General features: G+C 37.4%; 1 protein-coding gene across 1 annotated transcript in view; it reads right to left on the bottom strand.

The window, feature by feature from the left end:
- The window catches only part of LRGUK (leucine rich repeats and guanylate kinase domain containing), a 137,429-nt gene that overhangs the window by 26,551 nt on the left and 86,833 nt on the right, over positions 1 to 24,045 (bottom strand). The window contains exon 16 of the mRNA XM_031013095.3: positions 16,057 to 16,196. Within this exon, the coding sequence (XP_030868955.2) occupies positions 16,057 to 16,196 (140 nt within the window). The remainder of the gene's footprint in view (positions 1 to 16,056; positions 16,197 to 24,045) is intronic.

Genomic DNA, 24,045 nt, shown 5'->3' with positions numbered 1-24,045 from the left:
TTGATAGTGTAGCTATGAATCCATAAATAATGGGGGGGAGAACATTTGTAAAAAATGTTTTTAACTATTTTTTGGTTTTCATTATGGGTGCTGGTGGTATTAGTATTGTTATTCTGAGACTGTTCTGTGTGTAAGGTGGGATAAATCAACGGAGTAATTTAATGGGAGATTGTATCATCTCCTGTGTCTTTCAGAATCAGGGTTCTCAGTGTGGAAGAAAGAGAAATACATAATAGAAAAAAACTTAAGTAAAAATCTGGAAAGTCCTGAATTTGAATTGGAAATACTAACTGAATTCATGAACTATTTTATCTATCCACATAAAAGACCTAGAAATGACAACCACCCCAATAGTAATGAACATCCCTGGTAACAACAATGTGTTCTTGCACTACCATTTCTCACTTAGAGAAACCAAGATTTCTTGAAGACTGATTCCAGGTCTGGGATAGGGAAAGCACAAGAAATCATGGATTATCTTGTCATAACAGACAGAAAGACAGCTATGAAAGACTCCACAGGTCATGTTAAAGGACACAGATGCCAACTTGAAAAGGCTTCCATTAGCCAAAGGTAAGATAATATGAATTTCAATAAGGATAAAAAAATGCAGTGGGTGGTGTCCTTCAAATATGCTTAAATGAAGATCATAATGACCATAAATGATAATTTAAAATTAATTGGTCACCTTCAGAGAATAAAAGGGAGCCAATTCATTATCTTGAAAAAAGCATTAGCTGGATGTGGTGGCTCACCCCTGTAATCCCAGCACTTTGGGAGGCCGAGGCAGGCGCGTCGCAAGGTCAAGAGTTTGAGACCAGCTTGGCCAATATGGTGAAACCGTGTCTTTACTAAAAATACAAAAATTAGCTGGGCGTGGTGGCAGGCACCTGTAGTCCCAGCTACTCAGGAAGCTGAGGGAGGAAAATCACTTGAACCCAGGAGGTGGAGGTTGCAGTGAGCCGAGATCATGCCACTGCACTCCAGCCTAGGTGACAGAGTAAGAGACTGTCTCAAAAAAAAAAAAAAGGAAAGAAAAAAGCATTTAGCCTGCTGATCCTGTAAGAACTGATGAGAGATGAAAGAAGCATCTCTTTATAGTATTATTCCAGCTAATAAAAGAAAATGAAATGATAGAATTACAAAATCATCAGTTTTCAATCCCCAGCATATTAATTGAACTAGGTATTGAACAACAGCTAATATAATAACAGTAGGTGTAAGAAATTTCTTCTGCTAGCTTCTTTTAAATTTCTGCCTACAAATCCCCTTAGCGTTAAAACCTTCCAGTCACTGAAAGGACACAGTACCTGATAAACTGTTCAGAAAAGAAGCTTGTTTTTACTTTTCAGAGCTGGATATCTGTATGGCCCTATAGGCACCTATGGGTGTAGGAAACTTCTGCTAGAAGAACATCACAAAAAGAGAAAAACAGATGTTATCTACCTTTTAATGAAAAATAAATACCACTACTTACTGCCTTGCTAAAGGAACAGACCCTGAATCTGAACAAACTTCTGGATCCAACTGCCAATTGCAGGAAATTCAGGGACAGAAGAACATGATGAATGGCACCATAAGCATGCAACTGGCAAAACCCAAATTGTGGGAGATGCTACAGTCTAAACAGAGTCCTTTAACAGGAACTTGTAAAGAAAGAAAAGGCTGGGTGGAGAACCTGTAGATTAAAAGATATTGTAAATATATATTATTTATTTTAAAATAGATAAGACTAAACTAGAATCTAAGGATGCACACTTGTGCAATAAAACCAAAAAGGAATATAAGGAATTGGTTACTACAGAGTCAGAATGATGGTTACCTTTGGAGGGAGGGAGAGTAGGATGGGGCTCATGGAAGGGCTTCTGGAGTGACTGGAAAAGTTCCATGTCCCAGCTTGGGGAGTGGTGACAAGGAGGTTTGCCTTATAATAATCTATACATTTATTTTCCTTGTTTTTTAATTTTATAATTTAAGAAAGGGTAAGAAAATATACTGTATTTTGATAACATAGAACTTAAATATGAGGTAGAAGATTGGGACTTGAGGAAAAATTAAAATGTCACTGTGCTTCTTACCTATTAATATCTTACTAAAAATGTGATATCTTATGCGGATAACATTTCTTCTAGCATTGTCTTGATTTAGCAAATAAAAATATAATATTGACACTTACTGAGCACTTAATATATTCCAGGAAATTGATGTCAACTAACCCCTTTAATCTTTTCAATAACCTAGGACTTGATTACTATTATCTCTACAGATAAGAAAACTAAGACTCAGAGAAGACATGTGACTTGCCCACATGACAGTGCTCTAAACTATACTTCCCCCATTCCTTCATTCATTCAACAAGTATTAACTGAGCACTACTATGTGCCTAGCATTGTATAAAATAATGAATACATCAGGGAGTAGCAATGATTTCTGCCTTTGGAGGATTTATAGTCTAACAGGGGGAGACCAACAACAAGCATAATAGATAAGCAAATAGCCTAATGCATTAGAGGGTGATACGAATTTTTCAAAAAAGAAAAAGCAGAGCAGGGAAAAGGGGCTAGGGAGGGCCAAGGAAGGACACAGAGTAGGGGATACAGGTTGCAGTATAAATTAGGGTTTCAGGGCAGACAGCATAGAGGTGGTAAAATGTGAGCTAATAGTTGAAGGAGGAAAGGGAGTCAGCCATGTGGCTATCTGGGGAAAGAGTGTTCCAGAAAGAAGAAACAGTTAGTGCAATGGCTCTAAGGCAGGAGTGCTGGTGGGTTAGAGGTGCAATCACTTGCCAGTGTCAGCGGAGCTGAGGTAGGAAGAGGAGTAGTAGGAATGAGATCAGAGACACCAAAGGAACAAGATCATGGAGGACTTTGCAGGAAACTGAAAGACACTGAGCAACATGGAAGCAATTGCAGGTGTCTGAGCAGAGGGGGCTCATGATCTGACTTAGGTTTGCAATTGATCATTCTGTCTTCTGTGTTTGCAAATAGCCTATAGGGGCAGGGGTAGAACCAAAGAGACTGCTTAAGAGGTGGCTGCCGTGATCTAGGTGACAAATAATGGAAGAGTAGACCAGGATAGTGGGCAGATTCTGGATTTCAGAATAATTTGAAGGTAGGGCCAGTAGAAGTTTTTGACAGATTGGATATTGGGTTGGGAGAGAAAAGAGTACAAAGTTTTTGGCCTGATAACTGCAGATACAGAGTTGGCATCAAATAAGAGTAAGATTTAGGGCAACAATCAGTATTTCAGTTTTGGAAGAAGTGAGTGTAGATAGGGAAATAATGGAAGGGAAAGGAAGAAAAGGAAAAAGGAGAGAAGGGAAGGGAAAAGAAAGAAAGGGAAGGACAAAGAACTGAGCCCTCAGATCCTCCAATATCATGAAATTGGAAAGAAAAACAGAAAGGAGACTGAAAAGGAACAAGAGAAGCAGGGGGAAAACAAAGATTTAATTAAATGGCTCAGACAATAAATCTATTCTTGAAGAACAAATTTATCACGAGAAGGAATATGATGCTAATTTTAGGAGGACTAGAGATACAGTTAAGATAGTCATTATATAATCTATTCCCTGCCCACCTACCAGTTGGAAACAACAATGAAGAAAGGAATCAAAGGAAAACTTTGGAGGAAGGGTTCTAGTACATCACAAATCATTCCTTTGTCCATTCACTTTTACTCATTCATAGGTTCAGCACAATTTATTGAAGCCATGCAGGGGGTCAGACAACCAAACTAGATGTTGGGAAACCATCTATGAACAAAGCGGAGTATCTCATCTCAGGAAGACCAGTGTGTGACATCGCCAAGAGACTGGGAAACTGCAGCAGACTGTGGTATCTGAGGGTCATATAATGCTTAGAAAAAGGGATATTGGGAATTGGCCTCATGAAGAGCAGAAAAACAGCTTTGAGATGCTGATCTGTGCCCCTATGAACCTAACTGAAGCTTTTTTATGACAAAAGACATATTGAAAATGAAACAGTTTAGAGCAGGGGTGTCCAATATTTTGGCTTTCCTGGGCCACACTGGAAGAAGAATAATTGTCTTGGGCCACACATAAAATACACGAACATTAACAATAGCTGATGAGCTAAAAAAATACATTGCAAAAAAAATACATTGCAAAAAAAATCTCATAATGTTTTAAGAAAGTTTATGAATTTGTATTGTGCTGCATTCAAAGCTGTCCTCAACCACATGTGGCCGGCAGGCTGTGGGTTGGACAATCTTTGTTTAGAGCCGTGAGGATCCTGAGTTCAAATTAGACACAAAGAGCAGAGGGCAAAGATACTGGAAATCAAATGTCTTCTCTCAAGATTCACATTGATCCCTCGGTGACAGAGCAAGACTCCGGCTCAAAAAAAAAAAATAATAAAATAAAATAAAATAAAATAAAAAAGATTCACATTGACGTGTTAATACTGAAAAATGCACCTGAGTAAAAGAAGGCATTTTTCTTCTGAAATCAAAATAGACATTCCTAAGCTGTGTGATACTTGGACAAGCAGCCTCTTCCCTGAGCTGACCTGGGTCCTGAGAGTATTGAAAGGAAATGGTGCTTGGTGGATGCAAGTTCCTAATACTTTGTCACCACAGGTCCACTTTCTCATTTCCCCTTCATACAGTTGGTACTTACAGGATTGTACTGGCCTTGTCTGCTGTACACATATATTTGCTAAATTGTCTCTCAATGAATTGGTCATTCAGCAATTTTTCTTTCTGGAGAATTGGCTCTCAGTGACTTGGACTGCTTCAGGGGTAAAGGTGTTGGAGGAGCTGGTTGCAGAAACAGATATGATGGAGGTAAAGGAAGTCAAGCTTCTTCTAGAAGGAAAAACCTAGTCACAATAGCAAATCCAGAGCAAGAAGCCTTAACTAAGTCAGCATAGCCTTCATGTATGCTTTCCAGGGAGCCAACCATGCAAAGAGCATTGGGTTACTATCAGGGAGGGAGACTGAAGTATAACAATATCTGGCAAGTAACGCAAAAGAACTTAGACACTTAGACATCTGTAACCTATACATGAGTGTTGCAAAAATAAAAACCTCTCACTGATAGGGTTGGTTAAATATTTTTTGCAACAGTAAGAAAAGAGCTGTGCACTTTTTTTTAACTCAAACCTGCAAAGAAAAATGTTTAAGTGTTTATGAAGTAAGGCTGATTAAAATTACATTCACAGTTCTCTAAGATTCTCTTAGAGATGTTCAAATTAATGTGCTTTGGGAGTCATTCAGAAAAGTACCATTTAAGATAGGAAGAGAGAAGAAATAAAGCAACAAAGAATTGTATAAGCAAGGAATGAGAAAATGAGTAAATTGGATATTTTATTAAATTATCTAAATTCATATTAAATTATGATCACATTTATAGAAAGAATTGTATATTTATAAATGATTGGAGTAGCAATCAAGAAATGTGATGTTAGCAGATTTTGTTCAGATTGAAGAGTAAAAAATAATATTCTTGGGCATTTCTTCCTAACAAAGACAAATTATTTAGGTTCTAGAGGAAACCTCCAGTGACCTTAAGAATAGGAAATAAAGGGCCTGGTGCGGTGGCTTATGCTTGTAATCCCAGCACTTTGGGAGGCCAAGGTGGGCAGATCACGAGGTCAGGAGTTCGAGGCCAGCCTGGCCAACATGGTGAAACCCCATCTTTACTAAAGATACAAAAAATTAGCCAAGTGTGGTGGCACGTGCCTGTAATCCCAGCTACTCAGGAGGCTGAGGCCAGAGAATCACTTGAACCCAGGAGGCAGAGGTTGCAGTGAGCCGAGATCGTGCCATTGCACTCCAGCCTGGATGACAGGGTGAGACCCTGTCTCAAAAAAAAAAATAAATTAAAAACAACTGTCAGTATATTGGAAGTCAGTAATACTGAGGATTTCCACATTCCATTAGCCCATTTTCTACTCAAAGAAAGAAGGTAGTAGTAAGAGGGCTAGGGATACACTGACCTTATCCCATCAGTACAAGTAGACCAGAAGATCTCACTACTAGAATATTAATTCTATAAGGACAGGGACCAGGCCCATATTGTTCTAGTGTCTGCAGCAGGGTCTGGTCAGGAAATGTCTGCTGATATTGAAAAATCAAATCAATATCCTACATACATGATAAGAATTCAACAAATATAGGATGGGTAGATAAATAAATAAGTGAGGAAATGGGAAGAAGGCAAAAGAAGAGAAGAAGGGATGGGAAGGGAGGAAGGGAAGGAAGCAGGGAGGAAGAGAGGAAGGAAGGAAGAGAAAAATGAAAGGAAGGAAGGGAGAGAGAAAGTAAAGAAGGCAGGGAAAAGAAGATAAGAAGTAAAGAAGGGAGGAAGAGAGGGAGAACGGGAGGAAGGAAGGGAGGAAGGGAGGGACGGAGGGAGGAAGGGAGGAAGGAAGGAACGAAGGAAGGAAGGAATGGAGGGAGGAAGGAAGGAAGGAAGGAATGGAGGGAGGAAACAAAGAAGGAAGGAAGAAAGGAAAGAAGGGAGAAAGGAAAGAAGAAAGGAAGGGAGGAAGGAAAAAAAGGAAGGTCCTTTTGAATGTGGGAATGGAGACGATGGCTATGAGAGCAAAGGCTCTTTCTAAGCTTGATCAATAGCAATGACAGAATGAACTCATCTGCCAATAAACTATCACAGACCACAGACACTACTTTCTTACATGGCCACACCTCCTTTGACTCATTATTTCACTTTTCTCAGATTTATGTTCAGTGGGGTAGTAAGCTGGATCTCCCCCTAATGTGGGCTACTGCCATGATCCTCACTCTCTTCAAATCCTTCAGATGGATCATCAAGTTGGACTCTGGCTGATTTGGGCTTCAGCATCACCCTTGGATCCTCACCTTATAGATTGCTCTTAATTTTTCAAACTACAGCCCTCAGAAAATCCTACCCAATCCCAGTGTGGGTTATGCTAACTCACTGCGGCTTGTCCGGCTAATGAACAGAACAAATAGCATTCCAGTTCACCAGGTGGCCTCGTAAACCTCACAAACAATTGCCAGCATCTCCAGGTCCCTTAAGACCCTTTTCAACTATTACCACCATTTTCCCCCTCTGGAGATAAGCACTCTCCTGACTTTTACAGTAACCACTTCTTCTTTATAGTTTTATCACCTAAATGTGCTTCCCTAAACACTGTGGTTTAGTATTGCCTGTTTTAAATTGTATATTAATGGAATCAGATTGCATGTATAGCGCGTATTCTTTTTAGTTAGAATTCTTTAGTTCAACTGTATGTTTGTGAAATACAACCAAGAAGTTAAGTTTGTTGGTTTACATTACTGTACGTATTTTATTATATGACTATTCAAAAATTTACATAGCTGTTCTACTGCTGATGGACATGTGAATTTCTAGTTTAGGACTATTATGAACAATGCTACTATAAACATTTTTGCACATATCTTTTGGTACACATAACCAGTCATTTCTATTGGGTATATACACAAGAATACCACGGTTGAGGTGTAGGGTATCTGCACGTTCAACTTTAGTAAATAATGCTCAACTATTTTCCAAGGTATACCAATTTCATTTCCCATCAGTTCTCTTATAAGAGTTTCCATTGCCCCACATATTGATAGTCTTTATAATTTTAGTACTTTTAGTTTATGCATAGTAGTATCTCATTGCGATTATATTTTGCATTTCCCTGATTAGTAATAAGGCTGGGTATCTCTTCATAAGAATATGGGCTATCTGGGTATTATTTTGTGAAGGGATTTCCCTATGGGTTACCTATTTTTTTCTTAATAATTTGTAGGAGTTCTTTATATATTTCGGATACACTTTGTTGGTTATAGCTACGGCAAATATCTCCCCACTCTCTGTAGTCTGTCTTTTTTTTCCTCCTTAATGCTGTGTTTTCAGTTAACAGGAGGTCTTAGTTTTAATGTACTGTAATATTCCAGATTTTTCCTTCATAATGAATGTTTTTGTGTTACATTTAAGAAATCTTGACCCCATGATCATAAAAATATTATCTTACATTATTTTTTGAACTATTATTATTTTGCTTTTCATATTTTATAGATAATCTACCTTAATTTTTATATATGGTGTGAGATCAGGGTTAAATCTAATTTTGTTCCTATTTATATCTAATTAATGCTATACAAAAGGCATCACTTTCCTGCTGCTCAGCAGTGTCACTTTTTTCATAAATCAACTTTCCATGTGTGCATGGATCTATTTCTGGGCTGTTATTTATTTTACTTGTCTATTTTAGTGGTGATACCAGCATTTTCAGATACATATTAAAATCAGATTATTAATTTCCACAAAAATGTGAGAATGTTTTTGACTGGATTGCTTTGAGCGTATAGACCTATTTGAAGAAAACAGACATTTGTATAATATGGAATATGGAGCCATGCAATCCATAAACATGGTCTATCTCTCCACTTTTTAGGTCTTTAATTTTTCTAGAAAACATGTTTTACATTTTTCTGAATAGAGGCATTATACACCTTTTATTAATTTGTTTTTAAATATTTGACACTTTGGATGTTACCGAACATAGATAGATAGATAGATAGATAGATAGATAGATAGATAGATAGATAGAAAGATAGATAGATAGATAGATAGATAGATAGATTTTTTTTTTTTTTTTTTTTTTTGAGATGGAGTCTCCCTCTGTCACCCAGGCTGGAGCGCAGTGGCGCGATCTCAGCTCACTGCAACTCCAGTCTCCCAGGTTCAAGCGATTCTCATGCCTCAGCCTCCCATGTAGCTGGGACTGCAGACGTGTGCCACTACGCCTGGCTAATTTTTGTATTTTTAGTAGATATGTTAGCCAGGCTGGTTTCAAACTCCTGACATCAAGTGATCCTCTCATCTCAGCCTCCCAAAGCACTGGGATTACAGACGTAGGCCACCACACTTGGCCTGAAAATATATTTTTAAAAAACTAAATATATTTAAAATTGTTGCTATTAAGTATAAATTTATTTTTATATGTTTTATGTTTCTAATAATCTTGTCAAATGCATTTATTAACTATTTTCAAGCTTTACACTATTTATTTCTTGTTTATGCTTTATTGCACTGGCTATGACCTCTGACACCATGTTGAATTACTTATTTATTATTCTACTCCTTCCCCCAATTAGATTAAAAATAATACATTTCCTAATCTTCTTTTAGTATCATCCTAGAGATTAAAATATGTTTTCTTGACTCATCAAAATCTGATAATCTGATATTATTACATTTACCCTCTTCCTAGACTTCAAATGCAAGGATTCTAGAACATTTCATCTCCATTTATACCCTTCTTGACTTATTATAATTGTTGTCATAAATTTAGTTTCATTTTTAATTTCTATATTTTAATTAAACATTTTTTATTGAGGTAAAATATACACATATAATTTACCATCTTTACCATTTATAGATGTACAGTTAATGGTGTTAAATACATTTATATTTTTTCCCTTCATTCCCCGTATTTTAATTTTATACATTTTAATTCCATGTATTGTTAAAGCCATTGCTGTTTTATATAGTCAGCAACTCTTTAGATTTACTCATGTATTCAGATTTACTCATGTATTACCCTTTGTCTTGTTCTTCATTTTTTTCTCTATCTATGACACTCTCTATCTGAAATCATTTTCATTCTGCTAAAAGAAAATTCTCTACTGTTTCCTTTCATGTAGGCTTCCTGTGACAAATTCTGTTTCTTTGTCTAGAAATACCTTTAATTCACCTTCATTTTTGAATGATATCTTCACTGGGTCCAAAATTCTAGGTTGGCAATAAGTTATCACCTTAAAGATATTCTTTGTCTTCTGGCTTTCAAGAGTTCTTTTGGAAAGTCGCTGTCAACCTAATTGTTATTACTTTTTTTGAAAGTAATTTTATCCCCTATGACTGCTCTTTAGGTATTTTCCTTTGTTTTTAATTTTAGTACAATATGATTTCAAAACAAATATGTGTCTAAGTTGGGTTTTTAAGATTTATTTAATCTATGGCTTGATGACTTTTATCAGGACCATAAAGTTTCAACCATTATTTCTTCAAATCTTGTTTCTCTTCCACTTCTTCTCTCCTTTTAGGATTCAATAACATATGTTAGAACTTCTCATGTTTGCTTTATGTCTCTTATTCACTCTTCCACTATATTTCCCATCTTGTTATGTTTCTAAGATTTATTTTTCTTATTAACTTTTCAGTCTATTAATTCTCTCTTTAGCTGTGTCTAATTGGGTATCAATTTCAGTTACTGTTTCCCCCCAGGTTTTATAATTTCAATTTAGTTATTTTTTATTGTCTCCACTTTTGCTGAAATTTACATTTTTGTCTTATATCTTGGCCATTATAAATGCAGTCACATTAAAGTCTTGCTTTGATAACATCAATGCTTGGAGGCTTCAAAATATGTATTTAATGCTGCCAAAATCTGAAGGCTCTTGTAGGCCTGTTTCCTATCATCTGGGGATTCTGTTATTTTTAGTTCATGTTTTCCCATGTCCTTATGTGCCTGGTTATTTTTCATTATGCATTAGACAGTGTATTTACAACATTATTTATATAAATTTTTTCTGCCATGGACCTAGGGACATCTGGGATCTTTTGAATATAATTTCAGAAATAAGAGTACTTTAACTGTGGCTCCTATGAAGTCCTGACTTCTTTTTGTTCACCTTTACTCCAAGGTTGCAGGCTTTCAGTTACCAACCTAAAGAAAGCATCGTTCGCTAAGTTTACTTCCCTGATGGACCTCATACTTTGATGTTATTGTCCTAGTTCCACAAGACTCTCAAAGTGTCAATTCAGCCCTCAACCATGTCTACCTCAATTAGCAAAAATCCATAGGAATAAGTGGCCTCTGGTACCAGGTTCACCTCTCAGGATCATCCTCCCCTAATTCCTGGCCAGATAAACTTTCACTCTTCTGTTTATTCTCTGATCCCTTCAAGTAGATATTTTTTTAATCCAGATTTTCTAGTTGTTCTCAGCAGGAAGGTTACTCCAAATTACCAGGTCTGCCTTTAGTGGAAGCAGAAGTCCAATTAACCACTTTTCAGGTATCTGAAAGTTCTTGGTGATACAGGGATGCTGATGATCCCCCAAAGGAGAGCTGCTGTTCTTGAATATAAAGAAGTACAGCTGAGGGCCTGAGTCCTTCCTCACTCCCTGCCTACCATCACCGCCATAGCGACAACATTTGTTCTGTAGTCAATCATTTACAAAGAAGTTTCATGTGCATCTGACACAATGACATTGTAAGATAGGTATTATTATTTCTCTGTATGTACTTTACAGAAGAGGAAATGGCATCTCATAGCAGGTAAGTGGCTTTTGTAAGATTACCCAGTAGATGGCAAGGCTGTCACGTTATTCAAAAGTTAGCGCATTTTTCCTCTTGGGTCAAGAAGCCAATAGTTAAATGGAAATAGAAATGAACATAGATGAAATACACACATAAACATGTACTTACCCAGCTAGTTATGACATGTGCCATATGTGACTACCAAGAAATAAGACTGGTTTCCTTAAGACACACACAAAACCAGCCTCGTTATTTTGTAATCACAACTCACACACATGTCATTGCATGCGATGGCCAAGGGAAGAGGAGAATATTAGATTACAGAGGTGGTATAGAGAAGGCCTCATGTACACAGTGAGTTTTGAGGTGGATTTGAGCGGGAGAGAAAGAATGCAATCTTTAACCTAAGTGGGAATGGTGCTTCAGAGAAACAGAACCAGAAACACACACACAAACACACACACACACACACACACACACACACACACACACACACACACACACATTGGAGATGGGAATTTCTACCTTGTCCATCACTGTCAAAGCCCTCATAATAGTTTGCAAAAGAAAATATAAACACATTAAATGTACACTTAAGACACCAAAAAGCACAAAAATGCCTTTTTTCTTTTGGATAATTTAAGATAAAGGTTTTTGACAGAGACAGCTGCAATTACTTTCTTCCATCCACTAAAAAGTTCCAAAAAGACATGGAAATTTACCTTGGGAAGGTAAGATGAGAAAAAACAACAACTTCTTCTTAGGGTTGCAGTGAGGGGTATGTGAAATAACCTACACAAAAGCTCTTTCTAAATTATAAATGCTGCATAAAGGCAATGTGTGTTCTCTAACACACATCATAATGTCTCACGGAATCTTCTGTTGTGATGGTCTCAAAAAGGTATGTTGCTTGTTTTGCAGCATTATACCAGCTGTGCAAAAGGTTAACAGCCTGTGAGATCTCCTAAAATGTGATAAATACTTGCAAATTCCAAGAGCACTGAATTCATAATCTTTAAAAGAAAAATGAGGCACCAAACATAATCTTAGGTGAATTCACCCACATATATGACAAGAGCAATTCAGTATTATATTTGCCCTAATTTCTTAAGAGTGAATCTGTTAGTTCTGAGGGAGTTTGATTTGCTTTTCTATGAAACTACCTTGTTACATTTGTATTTCCACCTAAACTACTAGCACTGAGAGGCAAAGGCATCAGAACCTCAGGGCTCTGCAAATTACCACCATCAGGGATCAGTAAATGCCACAGTGCTGACACTGGACACAACACATGCTCCACACTGGGTTCCAGATGCTGTGGATTATGGGGGCTGCTCAGTTTCTCAGGGAGGGGCACTGCAGGCAAGGAGCAATCTGGTGTAAAAGTTCATGAAACTCTTTCCAGTAACAGGTGGCCTGGGATATTGGGTCCTTTCCCCCATCAATCATCACCAGGGTGGCCCCTTCCACTCTCACACTGCCTTTTTATCCTCTCCCCTCTCCAGTTTCCCCATACTGTCTTCATTTTATATTAAAATATTACGGCTGAATCACAGTTAAGAGCACAGAGTGGGTTGTTGTTTTTTTTTTTCCAGTTCTGTTCCCCTGTACCCAGCCCTTAGTACCTTATTGCCCTTGACCAACACTTTTTTTTTTTTTTTTTTGAGATGGAGTTTCACTCTTGTTGCCTGGGCTGGAGTGCAGTGGCGAGATCTCTGCTCACTGCAACCTCTGCCTCCCTGGTTCAAGTGATTCTCCTGCTTCAGCTTCCCGAGTAGCTGGGACCACAAGCGCACGCCACCACACCCGACTAATGTTTTGTATTTTTAGTAGAGACGGGGTTTCACCACGTTGGCCAGGATGGTCTCAATCTCTTGACCTCGTGATCTGCCCATCTCAGCCTCCCAAAGTGCTGGGATTACAGGTGTGAGCCACCGCGCCCAGCCAACCAGCACTCTCTTTAATTAGGCCCCAGCATTTTCTAACAGGTGATATTTAGATTGGACATTTTTTTTTTTAAGCTTTTATTTTAAGTTCAGGGGTATATGTGCAGGTTTCTTAGGTGAACTTGTGTCATGGGGGTTTGTTGTACAGACTATTTCATCATTCAGTTATTAAGCCTAGTACCCATTAGTTATTTTTCCTGATCCTCTCCCTCCTCCCACCCTTCACCCTCTGATAGACCGCAGTGTGTGTTGTTCCCTTCTATGTGTCCATGTGTCCTCATCATTTATAAGTAAGAACATGTGGTACTTGGTTTTCTGATCCTGCATCAGTTTACTAAGGATAATGGCCTCCATGTTCCTGCAAAGGACATGATCCCTGAACACGTTTAAATAAACCATGAATACCCATTAAGTGGAAGAGGGGTGCAAGTCAATGGCGTGTGCTTCTGCCTATCAGTGTGAATCCAGCTGTGCCTCAGGACAGCCCACCTGGGAAATGGGCTGCCTCTGATTGTCAGGGTGCAGGCTTATCACTAAGGAATAAAGATGGACAGGATTTAGTGGTCTGAAGGTTTGCACTCTGGATTTCCATGTCCCAAGGGGACATTAAAGAACTGATGCTGCATTTGAAAGTCCAAGAAGCATCAAGCCACACCATCCAAGAAGGATGGAATACCAAGGGCAGGAGAGAAAGCTGTGGGCTGATCTGGAAAGAGCTGGATTTCCCAGGACCAGAAGGACAAAGAGTGATAGGTTCCTCATGTAGAGGGAGCCTTACCTGTTGACTTCTACCCATTACCCCAGGTATAGCAAGATCTCAGGGGTAGGTATAAGAAAAAAACCTACTAGTTAGCTGGGCTCATTGACTCATGCCTGTAATTCCAGCACTTTGGGAGGCTGAGGTGAGAGGATCACTTGGGGCCAGGCGTTCAAGGCCAGCCTATGCAACATGTCAAGAACCTGTCTCTACAAAAGAAAAAAGTAAAAGAAAAAAGCTACTAATAGTAGGAAAAAGTAGGATATGGAGAATACCAGGGCCACTGGCTCAGAATGGGATTCAGTGCCTTAGATAAGAAGCATCTCCATGGCAACCATGGTGGTTATGAGGCTAGAGGCCCTGCTGCAATTTCCCAGGATTGTGTAACTCTCGGGATTCTTGAACTTAATCCAAATATGGGAAGTGATCCCCATTTCTAACGACATTTGATTTCCCACAAATCCTGGTGGGATGGGAACAATTCCAGATTTCATTGATTTTGGATAAATATGACTTTCCTACACTCAGTATCATGGAACAAATTCATCTTATTTATAGATATTTAGTGGGCACCCACCTACCTCCTGCTGCCTCTGAGAAGCCACAGCCTGAGCCACAGGTCATGCCTTCTGCCCTGCCACAGGTGACCACACAGGCAGGCTAATATGACCGCCACAGCATGGCTTGAAAAGTCAAGTTGGGCTGGGTAGATTCTCCTGCCTTCAGCAACTTGAATTAAAGAGATGGAAGGAAGTTGCCGGGAAGAATGAGCACAGAGCCAAGAGGCCTAGGACAATCGGGGCTGGATGGCGCATGAGAGTAGTGCTCAAGCTAGTGGGAGCAAAGCCTGTGGGTGAATGGAAGAGGCCAGCCAGGAGAGGGAGGGCTACCACATGCAGGAAACAGAAGCAGGGAGATACTGTTTCTTGCACCTAGAACACCCAACAACTATTGTGACTCAGTAAGAGTAAAATGTATATAGCATACTATATCTGTATATGCCCCAGCCTAAGACTTTTTGCCTGAAGTAATCAGTAATCAGTCTGATTCTTTTGACCACTGAACACTGCCAATGGTTCTGACTTGATGCACCTATTTGTTTAGAACAGGCTATCCTTGGTGGGGCATGGTGGCTCACACCTGTAATCCCAGCACTTTGGGAGGCCAAGGCAAGCAGATCACCTGAGGTTGGGAGAACCTCACCAACAAGAGAAACCCCATCTCTACTGAAAATACAAAATTAGCTAGGCGTGGTGGTGCATGCCTGTAATCCCAGCTACTCGGGAGGCTGAGGCAGGAGAATCGCTTGAACCTGGGAGGCGGAGGTTGCGATGAGCGGATATCACACCATTGCACTCCAGCCTGGCAACGAGAGCAGAACTCTGTCTCAAAAGAAAAAAAAAAAAAACAGGCTAGCCTTAAGGAATCACAAAGAATTGACAACCAAAACAAAAAGTTCTGTTGCTTCTGCAGCAAACTGCAATTGCAATTAAGTCTCTTTGTATTCCCAGTTCATCACATAAAAATGATTACAGATGGAAAACAAGTACAACCTAATCTGAATGCAGTGCCAATTTTGCATTCAACACTCCTGTGCATGCTGCTTTCTCAAAACTTTCAGAGAAATAAGTTGGGACTAAGTGCTGCGACTGGTTTAAGAAGTGCTAAGTTATAAAACACGGACTCTTTGAGTGGACTCACTTTTCAGGCTCAGCCCAAGAATACTCAAATTTATACCCTAGCAACAAAGCAAGTTTTCCTTTGAAATACATCTTTCACTGCATTAATTTTCTTGTAGTGCTTTTCTGTTCTTACAAAACAGAAGATTTGAATGTCAGAATTTTCACTGGGAGCCCGGGAGAAAGGTACTCACAGAATCTGATATTGAATATTCTACTTTTAGAACCAGTGTCTATTCTCAGGGATGTACAAAGAGTCAAAATCCTGTCTTCAGCTGACACTAGTGAGAGAATAATTTTGGGGAAACTTATTAGTCTCAAAATATTAAATCCCCTCTTTGTCTGACATTGTATAGAGCTCAGTTGTTGCTTCACCCCTTCTATTCCTCTCTTACCGCTGGTGTTTTTTTGGCTGAAAGTTTGGCCCATAATTTAACGAGGTAGTTTCTGTCTGTAGAATGCAGGAAATCACCCATATTCGAAGAAATATACTTTGTAGGATGCGCTTCAGGTTTCAGGTGGGATGTCTTAACATCTGGTAGGAAAAAAAAAAAAGTTTAAAATAAAAGTCATAATATAAAGGAAATTTCTGAAGTGATAGAAATGTTTTATATTTTTATTTGCCCAAACATAACAAGCTGGATACTTAAAGTCTGCGCATTTCAACTTTAAAATAAAATAAAAATATATCTTAGAATAAAATAACTCATAATAATAAAATCAGCCTATAATACCTAATAGATATATCCTCCGAATATACCCAGTACTTAATCAATTCAGGCTTATAAATAGAATCAAAAGAAGTAAGACATGTCGAAAACAGTGGCTTCTAGATATTTAATTGAAAAATTACCCTTATAATGACTTTTCATTTGATGAAAGTCCAAAAGGCTAAAAGGAAAATAAACTATGCAATGCTAAGAGGCTTTGAAATAGAATGGAATGATGAGGCCACTGTTTAACAGAATTTATTCATAAATAATATCTAATATTTCCTTTAAGATGTTAGAATGTTCGGAGACCTAGAATATAAGAATACTGTATAAATTTTTATTACTGCTCATTCACAGAGGGCTAGGAGTAAATAGCTTTGGCTATGTGGGAGCATCAACACTTTCAGGAGTATTGCTTTTAAAATGCTAAAATAAATGATATCCACATGTACCTTCAGTCAATATGATGGACTGAGCAGAAGTGGAAAGCTACCCCCACCCAAAGATGAAAAAAATACTAATATATAACATAAATTTGTTTTGTTTTTAATACGTAGTAAGGCGGAAACTAAGAAAGAAAATTTTCTAGGCACTACAAGTGTAGTGAAGACTCGAAGTCAGAGGAGAGGGAATTGATGCTAAGAGGTCAGAGGGCATCAGGGGCTGAGGTTTGAATACATGGTATGAGGGGGGGAAGCCACAGCCCCTGCATGCTTGGCACACAAGACCTGACTTGGCCAGGTGCAATGGCTCACATCTGTAATCTCAGCACTTTGGGAGGCTGAGGTTGGCAGAACACTTGAGCCCAGGAGTTTGAGACCAGCCTGGCCAACATGGTGAAACCTCATCTCTACAAAAAAATACAAAAATTAGCCTGATGTGGTGGTGTGTGCCTGTAATCCTAACTAATTGGGAGGCTAAGGTGGGAGGATCACTTGAGATCAGGAGGTAGAGGCTGCACTCCAGCCTGGGTGACAGAGTGAGACCCTGCCTGAAAACAACAAGGAAAAAAAAAAAAAAAAAAAGAAGAAGAAGACCTGGACTGTTTGATAAGTTGAAAAGTTGGAAAAGGGGTATCTGGAAATGTCAGTCCACAGATGTAGGGACTTTGCCTGGGGACAGATTCTTACCTAAACAAACGATAGAAACACCTGTGGGAAATCAGACTCTACTTTGGTTTGGAATCTGAACTTGAACTCCTCCCAAACTGTGTGGCAATCCCAAACCAATAACACAAGGTCAAAGTTGTTGCAGACAAGTAAAACTATTTAATCATGGTAAGGAAGTCTAAAGTTCCACCTAGCCCCTGTCTTGAGAAAGGGAGCTTGAACAGATGCAACAAATGGGCGAGGACTATATCCAAAGAAGTTCAGGTAATAGAACAATATAGAAAGGAATATTAAAGAAACTGTGTTTAATCACAAAGTGACAAAATGAGACAACTGTACGCAGAAACATTCTCTGTTGAATCTCCGTGATAAAAGTCACTTGACCCATATTTATTGAGCACCTGCTATGTGCCGACTGGTGCTCTAGATGCTGGGGATACAGCAGTAAATAAAAAGTTCTTGACCTGTGGGGATTACATTCTAATATTGGAGTCGGACAAATAACACATTAAATAATATCAAGTAATGACAAGTGTGATGAAGAAACAGGAAGCCGGATGAGGGGACAGCATGAGAGATGGCATGGTGGTCAGAGGAAGTCCACCTAAGGTGGTGACATCTGAACAAATATTAAAAGGCATAAAGAAGAACAGCATTCAAACATCTGGGGGAAACTAGATCAGACAGGAAAAGTGGCTGGTGTAAGAACATAGATGTATCCTTAATATAACTTCATCACAGTAAAGGATTCAGTGTGGCTGAGGCAGAAACAGAGAGAGAGAGACAGAGAGAGAGAGAGAGAGAGAGAGAGACAGAGAGAGAGAGAGAGAGAGACGAAGGAGGTGCATCCTGTGCTAATTTATCTTTTGGAAAAATCCCTTGTCCTGTTGATGTCACTCTAAGTACAGCGCATTAGGAAAAAGACTAGATGAACTGGAACCATATAAATAAGATAAAATTTAAAGAAATAAAAGCTATATTCACTGAAATAATTTCCATAGAATAGATCCTACATAATATATAAAAGTTTATTCAAAATATAGTTTTTGTGTCCGGGTTCCTTTTTCCAGTTTTCTAAGATATAAGTTGCCTGTACTGTGGTGTAAACAAGTCAAGTTCCATCTGATGACACAATGCAGCTGTAATTCCAAAATAGTGTCTTAATGATTTCTTGGGAACAAAACGTTTTGGGTGAAGATAATGTGTTTAGATTACTATTAAACTACATTGTAATACTGCCACTTTAACGACTTGAACTCCTATAATAAAGACTTTCATAGAGTTCTTAATATATTGCCTAATGTCTTAGTACATCAATGGACAAAACAGCTTACTTCCCAATTTAAGGAAAAAACCATAATTACCAATGTTATAACACCATGTGACAAATTTTCTTAATGTGATTTTATTCAAGCTATCTAAATTAAAGTCAACCTTGAGGCAACATTTTAAATATGTATAAACTACCTTACAGTCCACAAAAAGAACCAAGTTCTTCAGTATATAGGCTAGTTAAATTTATTTAAATACCTGCAATGAAGCATAAATGAATTTAATGATCCCAGGCAGATTTTTAAAGTTATTTTATGGATTAGTATCATTACAAATGCAGGAAAACATAAATGAAGTATCTGGAACAACTGGAACCATGTTTCAAATTACTTCTAAATGGCTTAGATCTTTTATGTTAGACATACTCATTTGAAATCAAACAAATTAAAACAATATTTGTATAAAACATTTTAAAAGAATAAGCATAAAATCCAACCTAAACAACAAAAGCAGTAGAGGCCATGTACCTAAGAATAAAAGATTTGTATGTATATTTCACATCGTATCATCAAACAGACTAAATAGGGCCATTTACTGCAAAAAGGAAAGTTAAAAATAGAAGATGTTGATGATCTGGTATCACAGGCATGTAGCCAGGTCAATAATTAGTGATGAACTTACCATTTGGGGGTCAAGTTATAAATATTTTGAAAAACAAAAATCTCTATTTTAATGACAAGTGTTTCTACATTAATAAGATTTCTTATATAGCAAGGCAATTTAGTCATTCTCCTGTCCAAAAATATGACTGATTACTTTTCAAAATGAGCTTTTGACATTTAAATAAAACCTTGCAAAAAAAATGTATCAGCACTAGAGTTGATCTCTCTTTGAAAGCACTTAGAAATGGATGACTTAGAAACAGACTTTAATTTTTAAATAAAAGTCCTCAGGTGCACAGATGACTTCAGAATCACTTATTTTTTCCCCACTCAAATGGGGCTTTGTAATCCTAGCACTTTGGGAGGCCGAGGCAGGAGTTCACTTGAGGTCAGGAGTTCTAGACCAGCCTGGCCAACACTGGCAAAACCCCATCTCTACTAAAAATGTAAAAATTAGCTGAGCATGGTGGCATGCACCTGTAATCCCAGCTACTCGGGAGGCTGAGGCAGGAGAATCACTTGAACCTGGGAGGCGGAGGCTGCAGTGAGCTGAGATTGTGCCACCGCACTCTAGATTCCAGCCTGGGAGACAGAGTAAGACTCCATCTAAAAACAACAACAACAACAACAAAACCATATAGTGAGGGGTTTTTTTTTAAACAAAGGAAAAAATAACAAGAATAATTCATACCTCCAATGATTAAATGCATATATACACATGAGGTAAATACCTGTAAAATTAAAATCTCTATAAGTCTTGATACTGAAATATGTAGTCACAAAAAAGAGCTTAAAAGAAAACACAATAATCTGCTATTGAATTTTAAATATTTTTAATATGATAGATTATTTGTAGTGGAAAATTAAGACAAAAGTTTAGTTCATTAAGAAGTGCTATCTCAAAACTAAAGGTGGCAAAATAAGCTATTTTTCCAGGACAGAATTACATCTTAAAAGTCTTGTCTATCTGTGCTTCTAAGAAAAGAATAATATCAACTAGAAAAATAATAATTGTGCATAGTATCCATGATAATTTCCATAGCAAAATAAACTTTCAGAGTAGAAACTTATCACATAAGTCCAAGGAAATACAGTAATAATGTTATAAATAGTCATGTTATATATGGGAAAGTGAATACATTTATTAAACTATACTAACAGTGAAGTGCTATATTCTTGAGTGTCTAATCAAAGGAATAATTAGTTATTGAAACAAAAACAATTTCTATATCAAGAAAAAGGAAAACATATGCATTTACATTCATAAGAGCAAATAAAGTACAAAAACTTTCTTTTCCAGTAAACTTCATACATTGTAATGTCTTCAGTGGAGGTGAACTAATGGGTCAATATTTGGGCCTTGCATCAAGAATGTTCCAATTAAAACATAGAGCAATAAGGCCCAGAATTCCGAAAAAAAAAAAAAAGGATAAGTATTTAATGAAGTAGTTACTTGACACTTTAAAGAAGATAAAACACATAGAACAGGTAAATTTCAAGAGTGGAAACTTGCTATATATGATCTGTATTAATATAGCAGATTTTGGGAAAGAAAAGAGAAAAGGGTAGCAATGATTGGCAGGAAGCTTCAATACACGCTAAAGATTTCCTTTCCTTCAACTAACATGTTCAAATAACTGTATTTCTGATGGGATTGCCACCCAATCCCACACCCTAAGCATGATCTTTGCTTGCTAAGGGCTTATCCTTCAAGAATAACCTTTTCAAAGATGTTACTTCATTGGTCACTTTCTCCAGCAAAAACATTCTCTGTCTTTCTTCACTTTGCTTTTCTATTTTTATCCTAGGACACTGAGGGTATATAGATCTGGTAATTGTAGAAGCTGGTCTTTGTCTCAACTGAGCCACAAAGAGAAAATAAAATATCTACTATCTGGACAAGTGACTTGACAGCATTTCCTATCTAACCAGTCTGAAACCTAGAATATAAATGATCTTGATTTTATCAATAATGAAATCATAGTAAAAATAACAGATAGCATTTATTGAGCATGTACTATGTGCCAGGTGTTACTACAGGTCTTTTATGTGTGTATCACATGGAAATTCATAATAATCTCAGAATTGATGTTTCCCTACTCACTTCTCCAAACTGCAATGCCTCCTATGAATGCCCATTGAAGAACCTCTTGATTTTCATAATATTTTGCTCAACTGCAATTTCTTTCCAATATTATTCTAATTTTAAGTTCCTTAATTAAATCAAGGTTGTCAAATTTTTAAAAAAGGATTTTCACGAAGACTATCTCATTTACCAAATATTTCCACCCAGTTTGAACAGTATCATCCTCTTTCAATGAACAGGAAAATGCAAATTTTTTTTGCTGCTTTCATGTTAATACGAACAAACACTACTCATAGAAGCATTTACTGTGTGTTAGATATTGTTCTGGGTGGTTTTCAGTATATTAACTCATTTAATCCCTATAAAAATACTGAGGTAGGTACTATTATTACCTCCATTTTATACATTAGAACTCTGTAACCTGCCCAAGGTCACATGGCTAGATTGTAATGCAAATGGAATTTTCAAGGATTATTTTGAATTTTAGTGTTGTTTGCAATCATGAATTTCTAAGGTTACAATCTGTAATAAAAAGTCTTCAGCTTTTGCAAATCATGACTGCACTCTCATAATCAGTTTTAAGATTAGAGGTTTGATCTTCTAACACCATTTATCTGTCATCAACACAAAGAAATGGTTAGGCCCTTCTTATCCTCTTCTCTGAATGCCTGGTCAATACAGAAAAGTGATTTCTAGAATTATGTCTTTCAAATTGGACTACGCAATTAAATTCATTTACAGACATACTGTGCTACATAGTATATAAATAGCGCAATTATCTGAAGTGGAACTTCGTGGATCTTTTTATGGTAATAAGATGATTTTCGGGCTTGTCATGGAGCAAAAGGCAAGGAAGTAAGCTGATCAAGATTGTTCTCAAGTGCCTTTTTTTAAAAAAGCTTTATATAAAACGTATGCATGTAGATTTTGGATGTATCTTATCCTGAGCCCCAACATTGACAAAGAACATAACTGCCAATACATCAGATCCTTGTCCCAGAGAAGAATTCAGCATAAATGATGTCAACCCATCCAACCTCACTTGAAGGCAACCAGAGCTGGGGGGAAGTCTGGTAACAGGCCTCCAAGTAAGGACAGCATCAAAGCAAAGCTCTAGGGCACTCAGTGCAGGGTTTTCCAACTGCAGGTTGCAAACAAAATTGTGAAATCAATTTAGGAGGCCACAACCAGAATTTTAAAAATTGAAATGCAGCGCCATAGGAAATATCAGAGTTGTCTATCACCATAGTAAAGGTGTTTTATGACACCTTTTTTTTGCCAGGTGTTTATGTGTTTACTGGGTCATGATATTGTAACATGTATACTTCTAATTATGGATCTTGGTCAATAAAACTTTGAAAGCCACATATCTAAGGAGTACTAAGTACATATAATTTTCTAAGCACTACATTTAATAAAACAGGATTCCTCATAACAAGCAAATGGAGTCAGCTGCAGTAAGTGGATCTTAGATCATAAAATGAACCTTACATTTTAGCCAGTCCAACTAATCACCCAACATATGAAGACCTTCTGTAAGATTCCCATAACACAGCATCTAACTTCTGGAGCAAGCCAGTCTGTTCCTCTGCAAATCACCTCTAACTCTTAGAAAGTTCATGATGTCAAATCAAAATAGAATGTAAGGCTGTTGCTTTCTCATGACAGCTCTTCAAAGTGTGTGTGTGTGTGTGTGTGTGTGTGTGTGTTTAAATTTAATTCTATATAACTTTTTCTGAATAAACATAGGTTATTGTAGAAAATTTAAAAAATACTAAAAAGCATAGATGGGAAAATAAAAATTATGCATAATCCATAATCCAGAGCTAATAACTAGAGCCATACTGGCTCTACCTCCTTAACCTGCTTTCTACTTACTATGCAATAGTTTCCTCTAATTAAATATTCTTCTATGACATGATTATAATGACAACATAATATTCCAGCATATAGCTATACCATAACTTATTTCTAAAATCCCATTAGATAGCTAGATTTCTAGATTTTATCATAAAAAACACTGATACGAACATCCTTGCACATAAGTGAGTTCCTTATGATAATCCTCAGATTCGAATTACTAGGCTGAAGATATACAAAATGTTAAGGCTTTGACAGAAAATTGTAAAACTGTGCCCCAGAAAAATTGTGCCAATTTACTTTCTCCCCTGAGACATAGAAAGTGCATTTACCCACAGCCTCGCCAACAATAGGCATTAAGTTGTTTTTCATCTGCCAATTCAGTACAAAAAAAAAAAAGTCTATCCTGTTTTAACTTATAATGAGGTTAAATACTTTTTGACATATCTATTGGCCATTTTTATTTCCTCTTCTGTGAATTTCCCAATCATACCCTTTGTTCAATTATCTTTTGAAGTTTTGGAAATAACCGATTTAGCTCTTTAAATATTTGAGGAAGGCTTTCATGCCAAGTGGCAATATTATCTCCATTGATTTGAATATTAGGTGCCAGTTTTCTTTAAAGGAGCTAAAGATGGTATTACTAATGTAGTAACTATAAGCCACAATGTTTTTTTGTTCC

Source organism: Gorilla gorilla, chromosome 6 (assembly GCF_029281585.2).
Source record: "Gorilla gorilla gorilla isolate KB3781 chromosome 6, NHGRI_mGorGor1-v2.1_pri, whole genome shotgun sequence".
NCBI classification, from domain to species: Eukaryota; Metazoa; Chordata; class Mammalia; order Primates; family Hominidae; genus Gorilla; species Gorilla gorilla.
This window is presented reverse-complemented; position numbering and strand designations above follow the sequence as displayed.